The 15,567-nt window shown below is 50.3% G+C and overlaps 8 protein-coding genes across 8 annotated transcripts; 4 read left to right on the top strand and 4 right to left on the bottom strand.

Annotated features, from left to right (window-relative positions):
- Positions 1 to 240: 240 nt before the first annotated feature.
- Positions 241 to 2,844, bottom strand: N7516_009949 (putative AP-1 adaptor complex subunit beta; the record flags this gene model as incomplete). Its single annotated transcript, XM_057222668.1, has 7 exons — positions 241 to 670; positions 723 to 1,084; positions 1,139 to 1,707; positions 1,764 to 2,401; positions 2,464 to 2,595; positions 2,672 to 2,692; positions 2,768 to 2,844. The coding sequence occupies 7 exons, from the start codon at positions 2,842 to 2,844 to the stop codon at positions 241 to 243; spliced, it is 2,229 nt and encodes a 742-aa protein (XP_057069889.1).
- Positions 2,845 to 3,114: 270 nt separating this feature from the next.
- On the top strand, positions 3,115 to 3,482 carry N7516_009948 (DUF5310 domain-containing protein; the record flags this gene model as incomplete). The annotated part of the gene is made up of 3 exons (XM_057222667.1): positions 3,115 to 3,207; positions 3,267 to 3,344; positions 3,396 to 3,482. 3 exons carry the CDS (start codon positions 3,115 to 3,117, stop codon positions 3,480 to 3,482), a joined length of 258 nt encoding a protein of 85 aa, XP_057069888.1.
- A 143-nt stretch (positions 3,483 to 3,625) lies between these two features.
- N7516_009947 (putative transcriptional regulator) lies at positions 3,626 to 4,957 on the bottom strand (the record flags this gene model as incomplete). The annotated part of the gene is made up of 2 exons (XM_057222666.1): positions 3,626 to 4,531; positions 4,703 to 4,957. 2 exons carry the CDS (start codon positions 4,955 to 4,957, stop codon positions 3,626 to 3,628), a joined length of 1,161 nt encoding a protein of 386 aa, XP_057069887.1.
- A 499-nt stretch (positions 4,958 to 5,456) lies between these two features.
- N7516_009946 (flavin-linked sulfhydryl oxidase) lies at positions 5,457 to 6,235 on the top strand (the record flags this gene model as incomplete). The annotated part of the gene is made up of 2 exons (XM_057222665.1): positions 5,457 to 5,623; positions 5,713 to 6,235. 2 exons carry the CDS (start codon positions 5,457 to 5,459, stop codon positions 6,233 to 6,235), a joined length of 690 nt encoding a protein of 229 aa, XP_057069886.1.
- A 409-nt stretch (positions 6,236 to 6,644) lies between these two features.
- N7516_009945 (coatomer subunit alpha) lies at positions 6,645 to 10,601 on the bottom strand (the record flags this gene model as incomplete). The annotated part of the gene is made up of 6 exons (XM_057222664.1): positions 6,645 to 6,899; positions 6,963 to 8,050; positions 8,101 to 9,999; positions 10,058 to 10,377; positions 10,440 to 10,489; positions 10,572 to 10,601. 6 exons carry the CDS (start codon positions 10,599 to 10,601, stop codon positions 6,645 to 6,647), a joined length of 3,642 nt encoding a protein of 1,213 aa, XP_057069885.1.
- A 659-nt stretch (positions 10,602 to 11,260) lies between these two features.
- On the top strand, positions 11,261 to 11,926 carry N7516_009944 (uncharacterized protein; the record flags this gene model as incomplete). Its single annotated transcript, XM_057222663.1, has 1 exon — positions 11,261 to 11,926. The coding sequence occupies one exon, from the start codon at positions 11,261 to 11,263 to the stop codon at positions 11,924 to 11,926; it is 666 nt and encodes a 221-aa protein (XP_057069884.1).
- A 189-nt stretch (positions 11,927 to 12,115) lies between these two features.
- On the top strand, positions 12,116 to 13,443 carry N7516_009943 (uncharacterized protein; the record flags this gene model as incomplete). The annotated part of the gene is made up of 3 exons (XM_057222662.1): positions 12,116 to 13,038; positions 13,097 to 13,311; positions 13,367 to 13,443. The coding sequence occupies 3 exons, from the start codon at positions 12,116 to 12,118 to the stop codon at positions 13,441 to 13,443; spliced, it is 1,215 nt and encodes a 404-aa protein (XP_057069883.1).
- Positions 13,444 to 14,004: 561 nt separating this feature from the next.
- On the bottom strand, positions 14,005 to 15,412 carry N7516_009942 (putative tubulin-specific chaperone c; the record flags this gene model as incomplete). The annotated part of the gene is made up of 4 exons (XM_057222661.1): positions 14,005 to 14,211; positions 14,274 to 14,996; positions 15,050 to 15,210; positions 15,298 to 15,412. 4 exons carry the CDS (start codon positions 15,410 to 15,412, stop codon positions 14,005 to 14,007), a joined length of 1,206 nt encoding a protein of 401 aa, XP_057069882.1.
- Positions 15,413 to 15,567: the final 155 nt, after the last annotated feature.

Below are 15,567 nucleotides of genomic sequence, written 5' to 3'. Positions count from 1 at the left end.
AGCCAAGATAAGTCTAATCTATGTTCAAATCATCATAATAAAAGAAATTGATATTCGAGGCAGAAATATACAGGCCTTTTGAAGTCCGTTTAGGTAGAGATGCAAGAAACATTAAACAAGTAAAAGAAAACACCAATCTATCTCGTTCAGTTCAGATTCTCGCTTGCGAAAACACCTGGATATAACATCAGCCGACAGGGTCGGCTAGACACACTTGGCTATACCATCAATGTCATTCCTCTAAAAGAGTGACAAAATGTCGTCGTTGGATTTCTTGGTCTGGTTATTTTGAGAAGGGCCCGCATTGCCGGAGATATCAAGACCAGAGAATCCGTTCATGAGATCACCGCTGTTGGCACCGCTCGACGAGGGCTGGGCGGCACCGGAATCTCCGAACACGCCCAGGAGATCATCTAGGTTGTTGCTTGCTTGCGCTGTCGGGGCACCAGCTGAAGGGGATGCTACCCGTACGGGAGTGCCAGCCAGACCCTCCAGACCTGACATGCCGCTGGAAGGTTCGGTTTGTGAGGAGGCAGGAGCACCACCGTCGAAATCGATGTCCAGCAGGTTCTCGACGTTGCTTTGCGCCTGCGCAGGGGCTGTGGTACCGCCAGCGGCAGCGGCAGCAGCCGCGGCCAATGGGTTCTCGCGCGCGTTTTGGATTTGTTCCCTATGGAGTGGTTAGGACCATGGTCAACGAACGAAGGGAATTGAATACGTACTCGATAGCAGCGCGCATGACGGCGTCGGCGCCGAATCGGCCGTGGCCGACAAACTGCTCGGGGGGCTTGTGGTAGACGGAGGAGAGAGTAGACAGTTCGGAAAGGAGTTGGTCGAGGAGCGCCGGTGGCAGTGAGTGGATGGTGGTGACGATAGGGGGCTTATCCGAGAGCACAATGTTCTTTGTCGCATTGGAATCGCTGGTATTGGACAGAAGACGCCAGTAGATATATGCTCGGTCACGGACATCTGGGTTGTCGTTCTCGGATGTCGCAGCCTGAAGTACCCGCTGCACTAGGCCCTGTGCCTTCTCGGGCCGCTTCAGGAATAGTTTCACCACAGCTGTGAGGATTTGCAATTGGGTCTAGAAATAGAGGTTAGCTGATATGGTAGCATGTATCAGGAGGGTAGAACAAACCGAAGAGAATTCTTCGTTAAAACCATCGACAAAGCCACCCAAGATATCACCCGCGTTGCTAATCTTCTCGGCATACTCTCCAACAATCCAGATGAGTGCTGCTCTGGCATTGGGCTCATCCAACTCGTCAATGCACTGGCATAGAGTCGGGATGATCCCTTCGTAGCCAGGGTATTTCCGGAAGATATCCTTGATGACAACGATCGCTTCCTGAACGACGTAGTTCACCTTGGTGTTGATGAGATCCAACAATGTGTTAACGCACCGCTCGCTGGCGCTCTCAATCTTGATGGCAACCTGGCCGATTGCCCGGACAGCTCGGCGGACAAAGTCCATATCGACTTCGAGGGCATATTCCTTCAACTCAGCGAGGAGTTGGTCCACATTGCGGTCGTTCGCTATACGCACCATAATCTCAAGTTTCTGGAACTTGACATATTGCGGGTCATTGTATTTGCAGAAGAAAACACGGAGTTCTTTGTTGAGAATGTCAGGCTCCTTCTGCAGGATAAGGTCGATATTTCTTAATGCAACATATTGCACTTCTGGGGCCGACGAAACCAATGTAACTATATCGAATTAGCAAACACAAACGAAGTATAGTAAAAGCGGCGAGGGAGCATACCCAAGGGAGGAGCCATCTTCTTTAGGTAGTTCTTCGACAAGTCAGGGTTAACATTCTTCATATGTAAGAACACAGCCTTGACTGCGGCAAGAACCACACCGGAATTAACGTGCTGAAACTGAGGGGCGACTCGTTCGCAAATGTGCTCCGACTCTTTCACGTCGGAGGTCTTGTACTCAGCCAAAGTTGAAAGAATAGTGACGCGCCCCCATTCCGTACACTCGTTCAAAGCCATCAGCATCTTCCGTAGAGTGTTAGCATTAATCTGCAGAGCCTGTGTCTCGGGTGCCGTGTGATGAATCTCCTGAAGTGCGGTCACCGAATTGGCGACCACCATGGGGTTGGGGTCTCCAATCATCTCCTGGAGCGTCTCCAAGAATCCGTTCTCGATGGCCATTGCCGGGTTCAGATCGAAAAGCTTGGCAACACAGATCGCAGCAGTCTTGCGGACATACGGCGACTCGTCTCGGAGGGTCTTGCGCAGCGGTTCTTCCATGTAGTCCACCATCTTCTCCACCCGAATACAACCCATTGTTCGGATTGCCAGCGCACGAATCAGTGGGTTCGGATCTTCCGAGTCTTGTACGAACGTGTTCACGGCAAGAATACATAAGTCAGGGTGCGATTTGGCGTAGTTCCTGAAAGTGAGAATCGACCGATTAGCATACGTAGCCACCTTCAGTTGTACTATGGTACCCACATGAGATAGAGGTAAACCAATTTCTTCTGCTCAAGATCGGATGTAGCAATGTTCTTGAGAACATCTGGGAACAGGGCCGAAACATCTTTTCCTAGGGTCATGGCCATGATTGTCTTTTGAATGGATTCCTTCCTGTTACGTTGTCAGCCATACTGCATCCTCGCCATACACTACCAGGCCGGACTGGAGGCGTCACTGCTGTACATACCGTTCATAAGCATACTGGGAACTATAATAAATAGTTAATATCATTCGTCATTCACTGAAACGAGGTAGCCAGCGCATGGTGGAGGGGGCCGCATACACAAGTCCAGCTCGCAATTCAAATGTCTCTCCTTTCCGAGGCACCGTAAAGGCGCCGCGGATCTTGTTCATCGCCATAGCGAGGATGTATAAGCTTCAGCAACGACTAGGTCGTGCCTCCGCCTAGAGATATCGGGGATGGGTGGGAATCGAGTAGCGTTGGGCGACTGCGGGGGATTGGGAGGTTCACGGTCGCGCGAGGTCGGGGAATGGAATCTGTCGATATTGTTCGTCACTTTGTCAGACACAAAGAGATACGTGAACAATCCGGGGGTGGAGAGATTTCGAGGAAGAATGGGGGAGAGAAGGAGAGAAAGGGTGTTTCGGACGATCAAAAGTTGTCCACAAATGGTGGCTTCTGGACCTCTCCCGCTCTACGGTTATCAACTCTCTCTCTCTCCTTTATTTTATCTTCTAATCCAGACTATCGCTGTCTTAATGGTGCACTTTTTTTCTATGTCTGTCAAACTGCCAAATTGCCAAGACTAACACATCTGCAGGCTAACCTCCCTAACTTGCGACGCCTCTTTGTCGAGGCTAGAACGGAAGCGGAGGAGAACGAGTACTCGCGAAAGGCCGTAGGTCATTGGATCAACTTCGAGTCGATTTAATGATGCTAACAAGTGCAGTTCTACAACCTCGTCCTCTTCATTTCTTCTGTTGCCATCTTCAGCTTGACTGCTCAGCGCATGAGTGGACCGAAAGCTGGGCGATGATGGAGACCCCTATATTGCCATATATATTGGGGATATTATGAAGTATGAAGTATGAAATACAAAGTGGCTTGAACGCATAATCCGATTTCCTGACAGCCCAGCCGGTCCGACAAACTCATTAACTACAAACGCTGTACTATCCATCAATCGGTCTCTTCGCCTTCACTCTCTAAGAATGCAAGTGACTGTCGCCCCCGAGACAACCTACGCCGAGGCTTCGCAACCTCATCATTATCCTCGTCACTCTTGGCACCCCATTGTTTTGCGCCTTGCTGGATCTGCTCTAGATCCGCCTTCAACTCCCGTTCTTCGCGGATCTGGTTCGCCTTCTCTTGAGATGGCCGACCAGTCATTCCAGCATCCTCCAGCATCCCCTTGAGATGCTTGATTTTGGCTTTGGGGGTGTCATACGGCGCCAGCTCTTTACCCCACAGCTTACGGATGCCGCATTTGATAAGCCATCCTTGCAGTCGTTTGATTTCAGCCTGGTCCGGGCTGGTATCCTCATCCTTGGCTTTGGGGGCTCTCTTCGTCTTGGTCGCAGTTCCCGCGGCACTTTTCTGTCGCTTGCGTGGGGCCTTGGGCTGAGGTTCTTCGTCAAGCACCACCGACATCTCGCTTTCGGAATCGTCCTTGGTATCTCTGGTCTTTTTGGCGACATCCGAAGTATCATCGGGAGTATCGAAAGCGTCTGATGCATCATTTGTGGGTTTTGACACGGAGGGCTTCTTCACTGGCGACTTCTTCACTGGCGCTTTCGATCGTTTCTTGGGCTTTGAGACATCGTCGTTGTCGCTCTCATCACCGGACAAATCAGAAGCGTCTGATATATCTTTCTCGGGTTTCCGTGCGGAGGCCTTCTTCACCGGGGACTTCTTTATTGGTGCCTTCGATCGACTCTTAGGCTTTGTGACCTCGTCACTCTCGTCGGATGCCGGGACTGATAGCTCATCCTCCTCATCGGATACCGGGGTCCTAGTCTTCTGGCGCTTCCTAGGCTTCGGCGCGGTCTCGGGTTTTGCTCGCTTTGCAAGGGCAGTGGGCTTTGGCTTCGGGGGAGGAGAGGGGGGACTTGTAGTTGGCTTGGGATTGTGGATTTTGTATCACCTGATCTTGTGTTTCCTGTAAAGGCATTGCGTTCAGTGTGTTTTCCTCTGAAGCTGATCTGAAGCCACTATCAAGCTGCTGAAGGGGCGCTGTAAATTCGAACAAAGACTCACCACCTCCTCCTTGATTATATCCTCACTCCGCGCTTTCCAGTCACCTGTAGACTTAAAGTACCCCGCTGTGAGACCTAGTGTATCCTCTGTGGCAAGTCGCACGCGCTTGACGGTCAATTCATCCATATTGCCCGACTTGAAGATTGCAGCCACTTGGTCGCGAAGGGCTTTCTCAAGAGCCTGGTCAGAGGGAGCGCTGGGCACCTCACCCTCAGCTTCAGACTCAGAGTCGGACATTGTATACTTCGGTGCCATGTTTATATCGCGCTGTGGCGATTGGAAAGAGGTTAAAGGTGTAGTAGGAGTGGGTTTAAATGAATTGTCCAGCTTCTCAGATGATACGTGGATAAGTAAGGACCAAAGATCAAAGTAATGGAAGAAAGAGGTTTATGTATTTCAATCAAACCGCGAACCTGAGCGCGTCTGCGTTGAAGGCGCGGCGGGAATGGCTGACAAAGCGGCATCGAGATCGATCTGCATTTCATCTGTATGTTGAACTTGTATGTCATTTGCGACTCTTGCTCTGAAAGCTCAGCTTCTGGATTTTAGACATATTCAAAGCTCATTGATTCTAAGAGTCTTCGTCGCTTCTTTTTGGAATATCTCTTTACTGACTATTGCGCCAAATATCCGTCACATTCCGTCGTTCTCGACCCGCTATTTCTCCGCAATCTATTAGAAATCATCCCCGAATTACTTTCACAACTTCAAATCACCAATTTCTTGAGGGATTAGACCTTCCACAAGTGCAAAGATGTCCTCCATGCCACCGGAGCAAGTCAATAGCCAATATAAAGGCACAGCGTCTATGTTCAATCAGCAAAACCCCGCGACCTCCGCAAGCTCCTCCAAGCCCGCCGGAGACGATGACTCGAAAGCCCCATTGCCCAAGGGTGTAGTCCTGGACAAAGACGGAAAGCCGTAAGTATCTACGAAGTAGACCAACCCAGCTCACCCGGTCTACCCCGTAAGCTTAAACTACAGAACAAGCTAACCTGCCGACCTCACAGCTGCCGCACCTGCACCTCCGTCGCCTCATGGCGAGCATTGACCAAGCAAGCCGACCTCAAAAGCACAAACCCAAGCTCTACCTCATCCTCCACGTCGAACACAAGCAAAATGACAACCTCAACTCCCACCCTCGCCGCTGCTGCAACCCCCTCACCCAGTGAAATTCCCTCAAACTGCCCGCCAGACGTCGAAGAGCTAGGGCGCTCAACATGGACACTACTGCACTCGATGGCAGCCACATACCCCGAAAAGGCAAACATGGATCACCAGGCTAATATGAGTGGGTTCTTGAAGTTCTTCGCGAAGCTGTACCCATGCTGGGTGTGTGCGGATGATTTCCAGGCATGGATGGCGCATCCGAGTGGACGGAATCAGCCGAAACTGGAGAGTCGGAAGGAGTTTGGGTGGTGGATGTGTGAGGCGCATAATGAGGTTAATCGGAAGCTTGGGAAGAAGGAGTTTGATTGTAGGCTTTGGGAGGAGAGATGGCGGACTGGGTGGAAGGATGGTCGGTGTGATTGAGTTATATGATTATGGTGGTTTTGTTGGAGTGGTCCTCTCTCTACTCTACGGTTTGAACATGTCCCTTGTATATTAGATTAGATATGCATATTTAGAATCAATATGGATTGTACTTTTATCACTAGACCGAGGAATTAGAGACATGATCTTCGGGTTATGTCTAGAATATAGAGCTTTGGACAAAACATGTTCGCATACAAACTAGATCGCTAAGCAATTATAATCTTGGATACAAAAAGACATCTAGACAAGGGGACTGTGCAGGAAGTTTTGTCTTTCTCCCAGCCGAAAAAAAAATGAAAAGCGCCGCCAAACACAACTTCTCCTCGTGCAGATGAAAATGTACCCATTTGTAACTTCGTTTCAAGAAGAAAAAGGCAGAAAACCGTTATGCTTCGTCATGCGGCAATTAAAATTGGCTGGGAACGAACAGGCGCAGGCCGCTGGCCGGGGCACCAATCTCCGTAACATCCGATATCCGGTCGACACTTCCCTTGTACTGGGGGTGGTATTTGGCACCAGTGAAGGGGTCTGATACGCTGGGAGAGCCGCTGTAGATAGGAGTGTAGGAGGCAGCGCAGATATCGAATTCAGCGAAGGGGTCGAAGTCAATATCGATCTGATCTTGAGGGTTGCGTTCGCATTGAGCTTTGATCTTCTTGGCCTGTTTCTCGTTGTTAGTAATGGTATATCACAAGTTGAAGGTTCAATCTTTTAAAAGTCTTACCTGTTCCAGAAGCTTAGCGGAGCCTCCATTAGCCAGCATGCGGTTGGCAAAGCTCAAGGCTGAGCCGTAGTTCTTGTTGGCAAAGGCCAACTTCATGGCAGCCATCAATGCCAGTTGTCGGTGGGCGACCTCGAGCTTGGGAATTGTGAAGTAGGCGGACAGCTCAAGGCTGCGCTTGAGACCCTCAGGGGAGTCGGTAGCGAGAGTACGGCGCTCGAGCTCGATCGACATGGCGAGAATGTATTCCCGAGCAGTGGCAATGACCTTCTTTGCCTCCTCCACGTCGGCTTCGGATGATACGGTGTTAACGAGAACAGTGTGAAGAATGCGCTTGAAGGTTGCTACACCCTCTTCCAATTTGTTGGACCGCATAGCGGCATAACCCTCTTGCAGGTCAACGCTAGCAACTGTCTCTAGGTCCCGGGGAATGATGGGAAGCATCTTCCGGGAGTCAGTCTCGTCGACGGTCCGGCGCACATAGTTGACCAAAGGCGGCAGACCAGCAGTCGCCGGGAGATAGGTCTTAGTGGCCTTGTAAACTTCAAGGAAGCGAGGCTTGAGAGGGGCGAACTGAACGGCACCAACTTGACGGTTCAAAAGCTGCATCGCAGTGTCGAAGGAGCCAGCGGCGACATGGTCGGCAGCCAGCGGGGAGTTTCGAGCCCACAAATCGGCCTCAGAACTGCCCGCACCAGCTTCGGCGCTTTCCACATTGACGAAGTCGACCTCTTCCTCAACATTGACATCATCACCCATATCCCATCCGGAAACTTCCTCTTCGTCTTCCTCAAGGGTTTCCCGGGCGACAGCAGCTTCTTGCTCCTCTTCCTCAATCTCGAATCCTTCGGCACCAGCCTCTTCGTCGGCGGCACCAACCTCTCCAAGCAGCGCCTTCTCAAAGGAGGAGTGACCGGCAGCCTTAACAGGCCAGTTGGACTTGAAAGTGGGCACAATAGGTTGAGGAACCTTCAGAGGTTGCTCGATTGTGGGAAGGACGATCTGATCTTCGGTGAGACCAACAGCCTCCAAAATGGACTCGGCCTCTTCAATCAGACCATGTGACGTGGCAGTAAGATAGGCAACAGGGTCTGACGGAAATTAGCATGAAGAAACAATCGCCGCAAGGGTTAATACATACACATGTCTACTTCCTTGAACATCTGGATTCGGTCCTCAACGTCTCCACGGTAGATAGCGTTTTGGAAACGGGAGGTGAAGTCGCCACGGTGTTCGGCAATCTTAGCCATGCGAGAAAGCTTCTCCTGGTCGCCGGTAGAGAGGTAGAGGAAAGAGAGCTTGTCGAAGTTACGCTGCTTTTGATAAGTCATTTCGACGATCTGGTGGTTACCATGGGCCAATGCCTCAGCTCCAAGTCTGCTCCAAACGTTGGGGCGATCGAGTTCCCGTGCCATTTCATTCGCAACCTCGAGGTTACCACATTCAAGAGCCAGATCAAAGCGGGTCTGGGGATCTTGCACGAATTGCAGAGCAATCTCCGGGTAACCCTTCTTCTGCAGATAAGAAATGATGCTCTGGCCAACCAAACTCGAGGTCTTGATAATCTGAAGCATTTCATCGTAATTCCGCTTCACGAGGGCGAGCTTGAAACGGTACTCTGTTGGGTCAATTTCCAAGATGCGTGGTTGGGCATTGCGGTCAAGGGCATAGACGCTGCGTCCCTTGACACGAACAAGGTATACGGTCTGGTCAAGGGTGCGAATAATACCATTGTCACCGTTGAGAAGGGAGTACTTCACATGGTTAAGGGTGGAGTAGAGCAGGACACCGGCGTCATCCCAGGTTGCACTCTTGATGCGAATAGTCTCGTGTAGGGTGCTGACCTGCTCAAGGGTCTTGGTCACAATGGTGACATTGTGTTTGCTGAGCAAAGCGCAGTACAACCCATCGTTGGACCACACCACATACTTCACTCCGCTGACAGCAAGCTCTGCGAGCTGCTTCTTTTGTTGAATGTCGAACAGAGCAACATGTGTAGGGGTGATGAAGAGCAGACATCCGGTACCACCAAAGTAAATATCGGTCGTGCCCGGTGGGGGCTTAATTGTCTTCGTTGTGGAGTTGCTGAGATCCTTGATATCGACCTGCTGGCTCGAGGGGTTGAAGACAGCGAAACGGTTGCGGGCGACGAAAACTGCCGAAGTGGCCTGTCCACGCTTAACGTCTGTGGGCTCAACAGCTCCAGTAGCATCTCTGGGGAGATGAATCAATTCATAAGTCCCATTATCGGCGGGCGTGGTAACGAGAATAGCACGTTCGGCGGGGTTGTAAGAGAGGGTACGCGGAGGGACCCATGGGGAACCCAGCTTTCGCAGCGAGAGCATCGGCGGCGACTCAACGTTCTTACCGAAGTCATATGACTTGACGTGCTTATCCTTTGTGATGTAAAACAGCTGATTCTGGTAGATAGCAGACGCAGGGCGCTCCCGCTCGAGCTTAAAGACCATAACACCAGTGTCATGACCCGCGGCAAACAGGTTCATCTCGGGGTGGGCAGCGATAACCCAGAATCGATCAAGGTCGCGCTTAAACGACTGAACGGACGTACGCTTGTTAAGATCCCACGCGCGAATCGTCTTATCTTCACCAACGGAAAGGATGAGGTCCTGGTGTGGGTGGAACAAAGCGGCGGAGGAATTTTGGAAATGGCCGCGGCAAGTATCGACTTCCCATGCCTTGGTATCACTCATCCGCCAGAGCTTAACCAACCGGTCGTCACCAGCGGACACGAGCAAGGGCAGTGTGGGGTGGAACGACACCCAGTTAACTCCGCGGTCATGACCTTCCAGCACAAACTTAACGACTGCATCGGTGTTTCCAAACATATCAGCTTGGTTTGGGTTGGCTCTTGCCATTTGATCTTCGAAGGAAATCGAGGTAGGGGCCGAGTGCTTCTTCCGCAGGCCGGAGATGTCCCAAATGCGAACTGACTGATCCAACGAGGCCGAGGCAATTAGATCCTCGGTGGGGTGGAACTGAGCGCACATAACATAGTGGTTGTGACCGGTCATCGTACAGACTAAAAAAAAGGCAAAGGGTTAGTCGATGTTAATACAGGTAGCTGCAATGCATCTTACTGAGTGACCGGTTTTGCCAGTTCCAGATTCTAATGGTCTGGTCATCGGACGCAGACAGAATCCAGGGCAGCTCGGGGTGGAAGAAAACCGTTCGCACATAATCCAGGTGTCCATTCAATGTGAACAAGCACCTCCGGGTCTGATAGTTCCAAACCTTGATCTTGTAGTCGTCACCTCCCGACACAAACAGGGGCTGGGTTGGGTGGAAGTCAACGCCGCGAACTGGGCCATCATGTTCTTCAAACCGGTCGATAAGGGTTCCCATGCGGTAGTCCCACAGTTGGATGGTAGAGGAATGAAGGGAGACGAGAATCCATGGCCTGTTTTGAGGTCAGAGTGGGTGCTTTGAGGTGTTAGGTGTCCCTCCGCGGGATTGACTGACCGTTTGGGATGGAATGCGATTCCTTTGGCTCTGGAGGATTTCGACTCAAACTGCACGAGGGAGAGAATCATTAGCATCCTCAATTGAGTTCCATTGTTTGATGGCGCATTAGGATGCCCGAGGGGGGCGTACCTTGGTGAGCATGTTTGGGGAGGACTGCATCTTGAAGATTTGGCCGGAGCCGCACTGTAAAGTAGCAAGCTCCGCACACTAGAGAGCAATAGAAGGCAGAGGCGACCACCGTATCCACCTAAAATAAAGAAAAGAGCGAAAGGTAAACACTTGGTGATAGTGTTTGGTGTAGCAGTAAACTAAACGTGGACTCTATTGTGGAAGCGAATGACATCGGCCAATCATGCTGCCGGGCGGTGAGCGGTCAGGGGGAGCTGGTCTCGATCTTGACTTTGTACAACAAGTTATTGTAGATTGTTTCTAACTATATCAAGGTCAAGGAGGAAATATCCGATATATTCTCATTCTATGGATTGAAATTAATCATGGGTTGTCCTTTTTTGTCCTAAGCATCCAAAGTTCAACTTCCACAAGTGGAGATATATCCTCTTCCCCATCTTCCCCCACGTTAGAAACATCTGGAAGGCCATGATGTTATGACGACCATGACTTTCTTGTGAGTTCCATTCTCCTACGCCTTCACTAGTCTTTTTCTCGTACTTGATCTTTTTAATAGAACACATTTCTTACATTACATACTGCTTCCTTCCTTCCTTAGAAGCCTGATTATAGATTCTGCGACGTGACTGCCTACCTTGGATCGGAACGGAATATCAATATCGTTCGGGTTCAAGGCTTGATATAAAATAATGGAGGACCTCTTAATGGATGATGACACGACCCCTGCCAATTCAAACCGCCCCTTTGGATATTTCGCCGGGTTTACTTCTCCTGCTGCTGCAGACCACCAGCCAGAGGAAAGCGAGCACAGCATGGACGACTCAGGGCCCTCAACGCCTACCCATGACATAGATCCGCTAGAGGACAGTGACGATATTCGCGTTATCAAGCCCTACGATATTGAAGAGCCCGACGATGAGCTAGAAGCTAGCGTGCCAAGGGTAGATCTACTATGTCTCCCAGATCGGCTCGAGCGATGGGGGCGCGACTTGACAGACTACCTGGACGATATAGACTATCAACCCGGTGGATTTGATAGCAATGCAATTCTACTGCTGCGAAAGAGAGGGCAGAAGAGAAAACCAGCCCGCAACACTGTCGCTACACAGCACGGGGATCCGCACTTCGCACAAAGACATACATCACCCGAGACCCAGTATGAAGTGCATGACCATTGCCCCAAAAGACGAAGGTTTAGCGAACTTCCAAAGTGGCATTCTCAAGACATAGACTCATTTGGCGCTTTCCGGGAAGGCAACGCGAATGAAAGCTCGGGCTCCGAGACAGCATCGATCGACCCGGGCAACGACACCATGGACGACTCGCTTATGACCGATGAGATGGATATTGACTGAATTGTCTATTATAATGACATTCTCATCGGTCATTCTCAGCAAAGTCACTTGAATATGCCTGCGGATTTTCCCGTATCACATGACGTCATATATATCTCATGACAAGCCCTGGAGGCTAGAACCACTTCGTTGGATCAGCACTGGAGGTATCTTTGTCTTTACCACCATCTAAGGAATCCGCCATTCATCATGACTACACGAACATCCACGCGCAATGCTGCCCAAAAGGCCAAGGAAGCTATTTCAACTTCCGCCGAGCCGACTGGCAAGACTCCCAAAGGCACAAAGCGGAAAGGCTCAACTAAAGAAGCTCCAAAGCCCAAAAAGGAGAAAACGGAGGACGTAAAGCCGGATGAAGAGAAAGCGGAGCGGGTGACAGGTACATCGGAAGACGGACCAATGCCGACGACAGAGGAAGCACCTGTCAAGAGAGAGGAACCTGTCAAGACAGAAGAACCATCCGAAGTACAACCACCACAGGAACAACCCGTCGAACCCCCCCAGGAGAAACCTCAAGGAATCGAGGGAGGTCTCCGTAAGTCTGAGGAGAGAGAAAATGTGGTATCCTCCAACATCCTCGAAAAAGGCTTCATCTACTTCTTCTTCCGCCCACGCGTCAATATAGAGGACCCTCAGAGTATGGGCGATGTCGCCCGAAGCTTCTTTGTCCTCCGTCCAACCGTCCTGGGGGCGGAATTCGACCAAGGCCAAGGCCCCGTCGACAAAGACGCCTCATGTCGCTTGATGATTCTCCCAAAAAAGAAGTATCCTACCTCGGCCAAAGAACGAGATATGGGATTTGTGGAGAAGGCTGGACAATCCATGCAAGCTCTCCATGAAAATTTCATCACCGGTAAAACATACCAGACTTCCACCCGCGGTGAACGTCACATCGAGGAAGCCAGACCCTACGCGGAAGGTGTCTATGCGATCACCTCCACACAGCGGGCATCCCATCTCGCCTATATCCTGACCGTCCCTGCCGAATTAGGTGATGTTCAAGAGGACTTCGGGCTGCAACCACGCGGGAGTTGGATTGTTCAGTCGAAGAGTCCCAAGTACGCCGGTCCACCAGTGGGTCAATTACCAAAAGATCCAGAATACCCTCAATCGTAAGTAGTCTCCTATATAGCGATTGTAGTGTTACCATATTAACAACACTCTCATTAGGGTCCTTGACAAATTCGAAGATCTTCGATGGGTGCCTCTGCAACCCGAGTTCCTGGACTATCCTAATGCTCAATTCCTCATGATTGGCGAGGCGCAGAATGACCTTGGCAAGGCTGCATTTGCTATGGGTGGTAAACAGCGCCATGAGGAAGAACCTGGTCAGGAACTGGAGAAACTGTCAGACGAAGACCAACACCGGGTTGATTCTCTAAAAGGTATGTTACTATCTTGATTCTCTATTGATTAGGCTGAGATTGACCGGAACCTCAGGAGATGAAACTGTTTATGAAGACTTGGGCTACCATGCGAAGAATTATCCCAAAGTACTCACAACTTGGAACACTTAGACCCTTTATTTTGGCAGATCACTAACAGGGACCTAAAATATCTCTCAAAAGTAATTTTACCGATAACACTTTTCATTTTACTCTGTAGCTTGCCAGTTATTTTGATCTTGTCGGCTATAAACCGACATCCATAAAGCCATCGTAAGTGTTAGCTGCAATCTTAAGCCAAATGGGTAAGATTATATATCACATCTCCTTCCTGGATCGTCAAGAACAGAGGCTGCATAAGTGGCCGACTACATATTCTTGTTTGATTCAATGAATGAATTGTAGATTATGTTCAAATCAGTATATGCTCCTCCATCAATTTTTTATATTTCTGCTTGTAGCTATAAGTACACAGTTGAAGTAACACAAGAGTCCCCAAATCCAAAGATCGCAAAAATCGTAATCGATCATGGCGTCAAGAAAAAAAGAGAAAAGTTATGATTATTTGAAGTAGAAATGGCGTTATCAATCGCGGCGTTATCAATCGCGGCGTATGATGACAATTGGTATTGAGGACGTGTCCGGAGGAACATGTCCATTCAAGCACCAGGACATCGATCGATGAAAGGAAACCTAATGTTGGACTACTTTTATGGCATGCAAAATATCCTCAAGAGACCATCCCGGCCCGCCGGGAACAATCTCTGCCCAAACCTCTTCGGGGACGGCATTGTTGGGGTCGAGTAGACTCCAATTTGGACTAGGCTCTGGCTTGATCCATTTGAAATCTTCGACCTGGCTCCAACGGTCCTCGTGGTCGGGACGGTCATAGTTCAAGGCCTAGATAGAATAATGTCAGTATACAACGGGAGGGGAGAAATAATCAAGAGGAGGAAACTGACATAGGCCTTCGGGATCCGACCAAACCGTATATTGAAACAGTCCTCAATAATGGGGTTGCTAGAGCAGCTGAGATAGACATCAACGTCGCTGCAGTTGTGCATGCGGAACTGACGGCATGATACCACAATCACGCTACGCTCAATGCCAGTAATGTGTGCAGGGCCATCGACTCGACCGCAGATCAATAAACTTTCTTTGACCCCCTTAGCAGTCAGACTGACATATGGCTTTCCGTTGGCAGTGGGAATGGACATATCAACGATGCAGCGATCCAGAGAGGTAATAGACACCGGGACTGTGGATGTCGACCCGGAGGCTGGAAGCATAATGTGAAGCTTATGATGGTCATCGACCGACACAGAGGATATGCCGGTGGCCGCAAACGCACCAGGGGGCTTGTCCGTGTGGGACTTTGTGGCAAAGTCCCCGGTCGAGAAACCTGGGAATGAAGTGGGCGCAAGTTCTGGTCGCTCCTGTTGCTGACTATCCGGCTCGTTCAATGGAGTGGAAGGATAGTTGGGGGTGTGGTTCGTGGACGAGTCAACGGACGAGGCACCCGGAGAGTGGTACCCAGGGGTGCTAAGCCGTCCGTCAACTGTTAGCACGGCAGCGTCAGGCAAAGACACAGCAGAGGTGTTTTTCTTGTTCTTGAAGCTAAACTTTGATCGTGGCTCGAATGCTGCACGTGTCTCGCTCAATCGATCCTGCAAAGCTTTGATTGCCTGTAGAGATGTCAGCTATGCTCTATCGAGATAGAGTGTGGGTTAACGTTTACCTCTGCGTACACCCTCTGATCGTAGGTGGGGATATAGCTCGCTGCATCCTTGACTTCATTTGATAACCGCACGATGCCAGCAAGGCAATGGTCTGTTGCATCGGCACGCTCACCACCGACAAGAGCTGTGTCGGCAAGACGACCCATCTCCTGCTGCAAATCTGGAACAATAATGGTATTAACAAAGGTCTTTTTTTGATGATTTTGCTTGATGATGAAGGGGCGTGTGAATATGAACGGGAACATACCGGTGATCTCATGCTGGAAATAGCGGAAGAAGCGTTCCTTCAAGGAGATATCAGCTTTCGAGACTGTCTGATTATCCGCCGACGGTCGACGTAGTTGTACATCTGATTCGGCCATAGTGTCCAGGTATGGGAAGGATTCAGGATTGAAAGCGGAGATGAAAAGACTGGGGAAGGTCGAGGCTCTGTGAGATGGGGAATGTAGCAATGACGTCGATTCCCTTGGATCATGCCACCCCGCAATTGAAGCCAAATCAATCCGAGAGCTTCCAG

Source organism: Penicillium verrucosum, assembly GCF_028828655.1.
Source record: "Penicillium verrucosum strain IBT 35672 chromosome Unknown utg000004l_segment0_segment0, whole genome shotgun sequence".
Taxonomy (NCBI): domain Eukaryota; kingdom Fungi; phylum Ascomycota; class Eurotiomycetes; order Eurotiales; family Aspergillaceae; genus Penicillium; species Penicillium verrucosum.
This window is presented reverse-complemented; position numbering and strand designations above follow the sequence as displayed.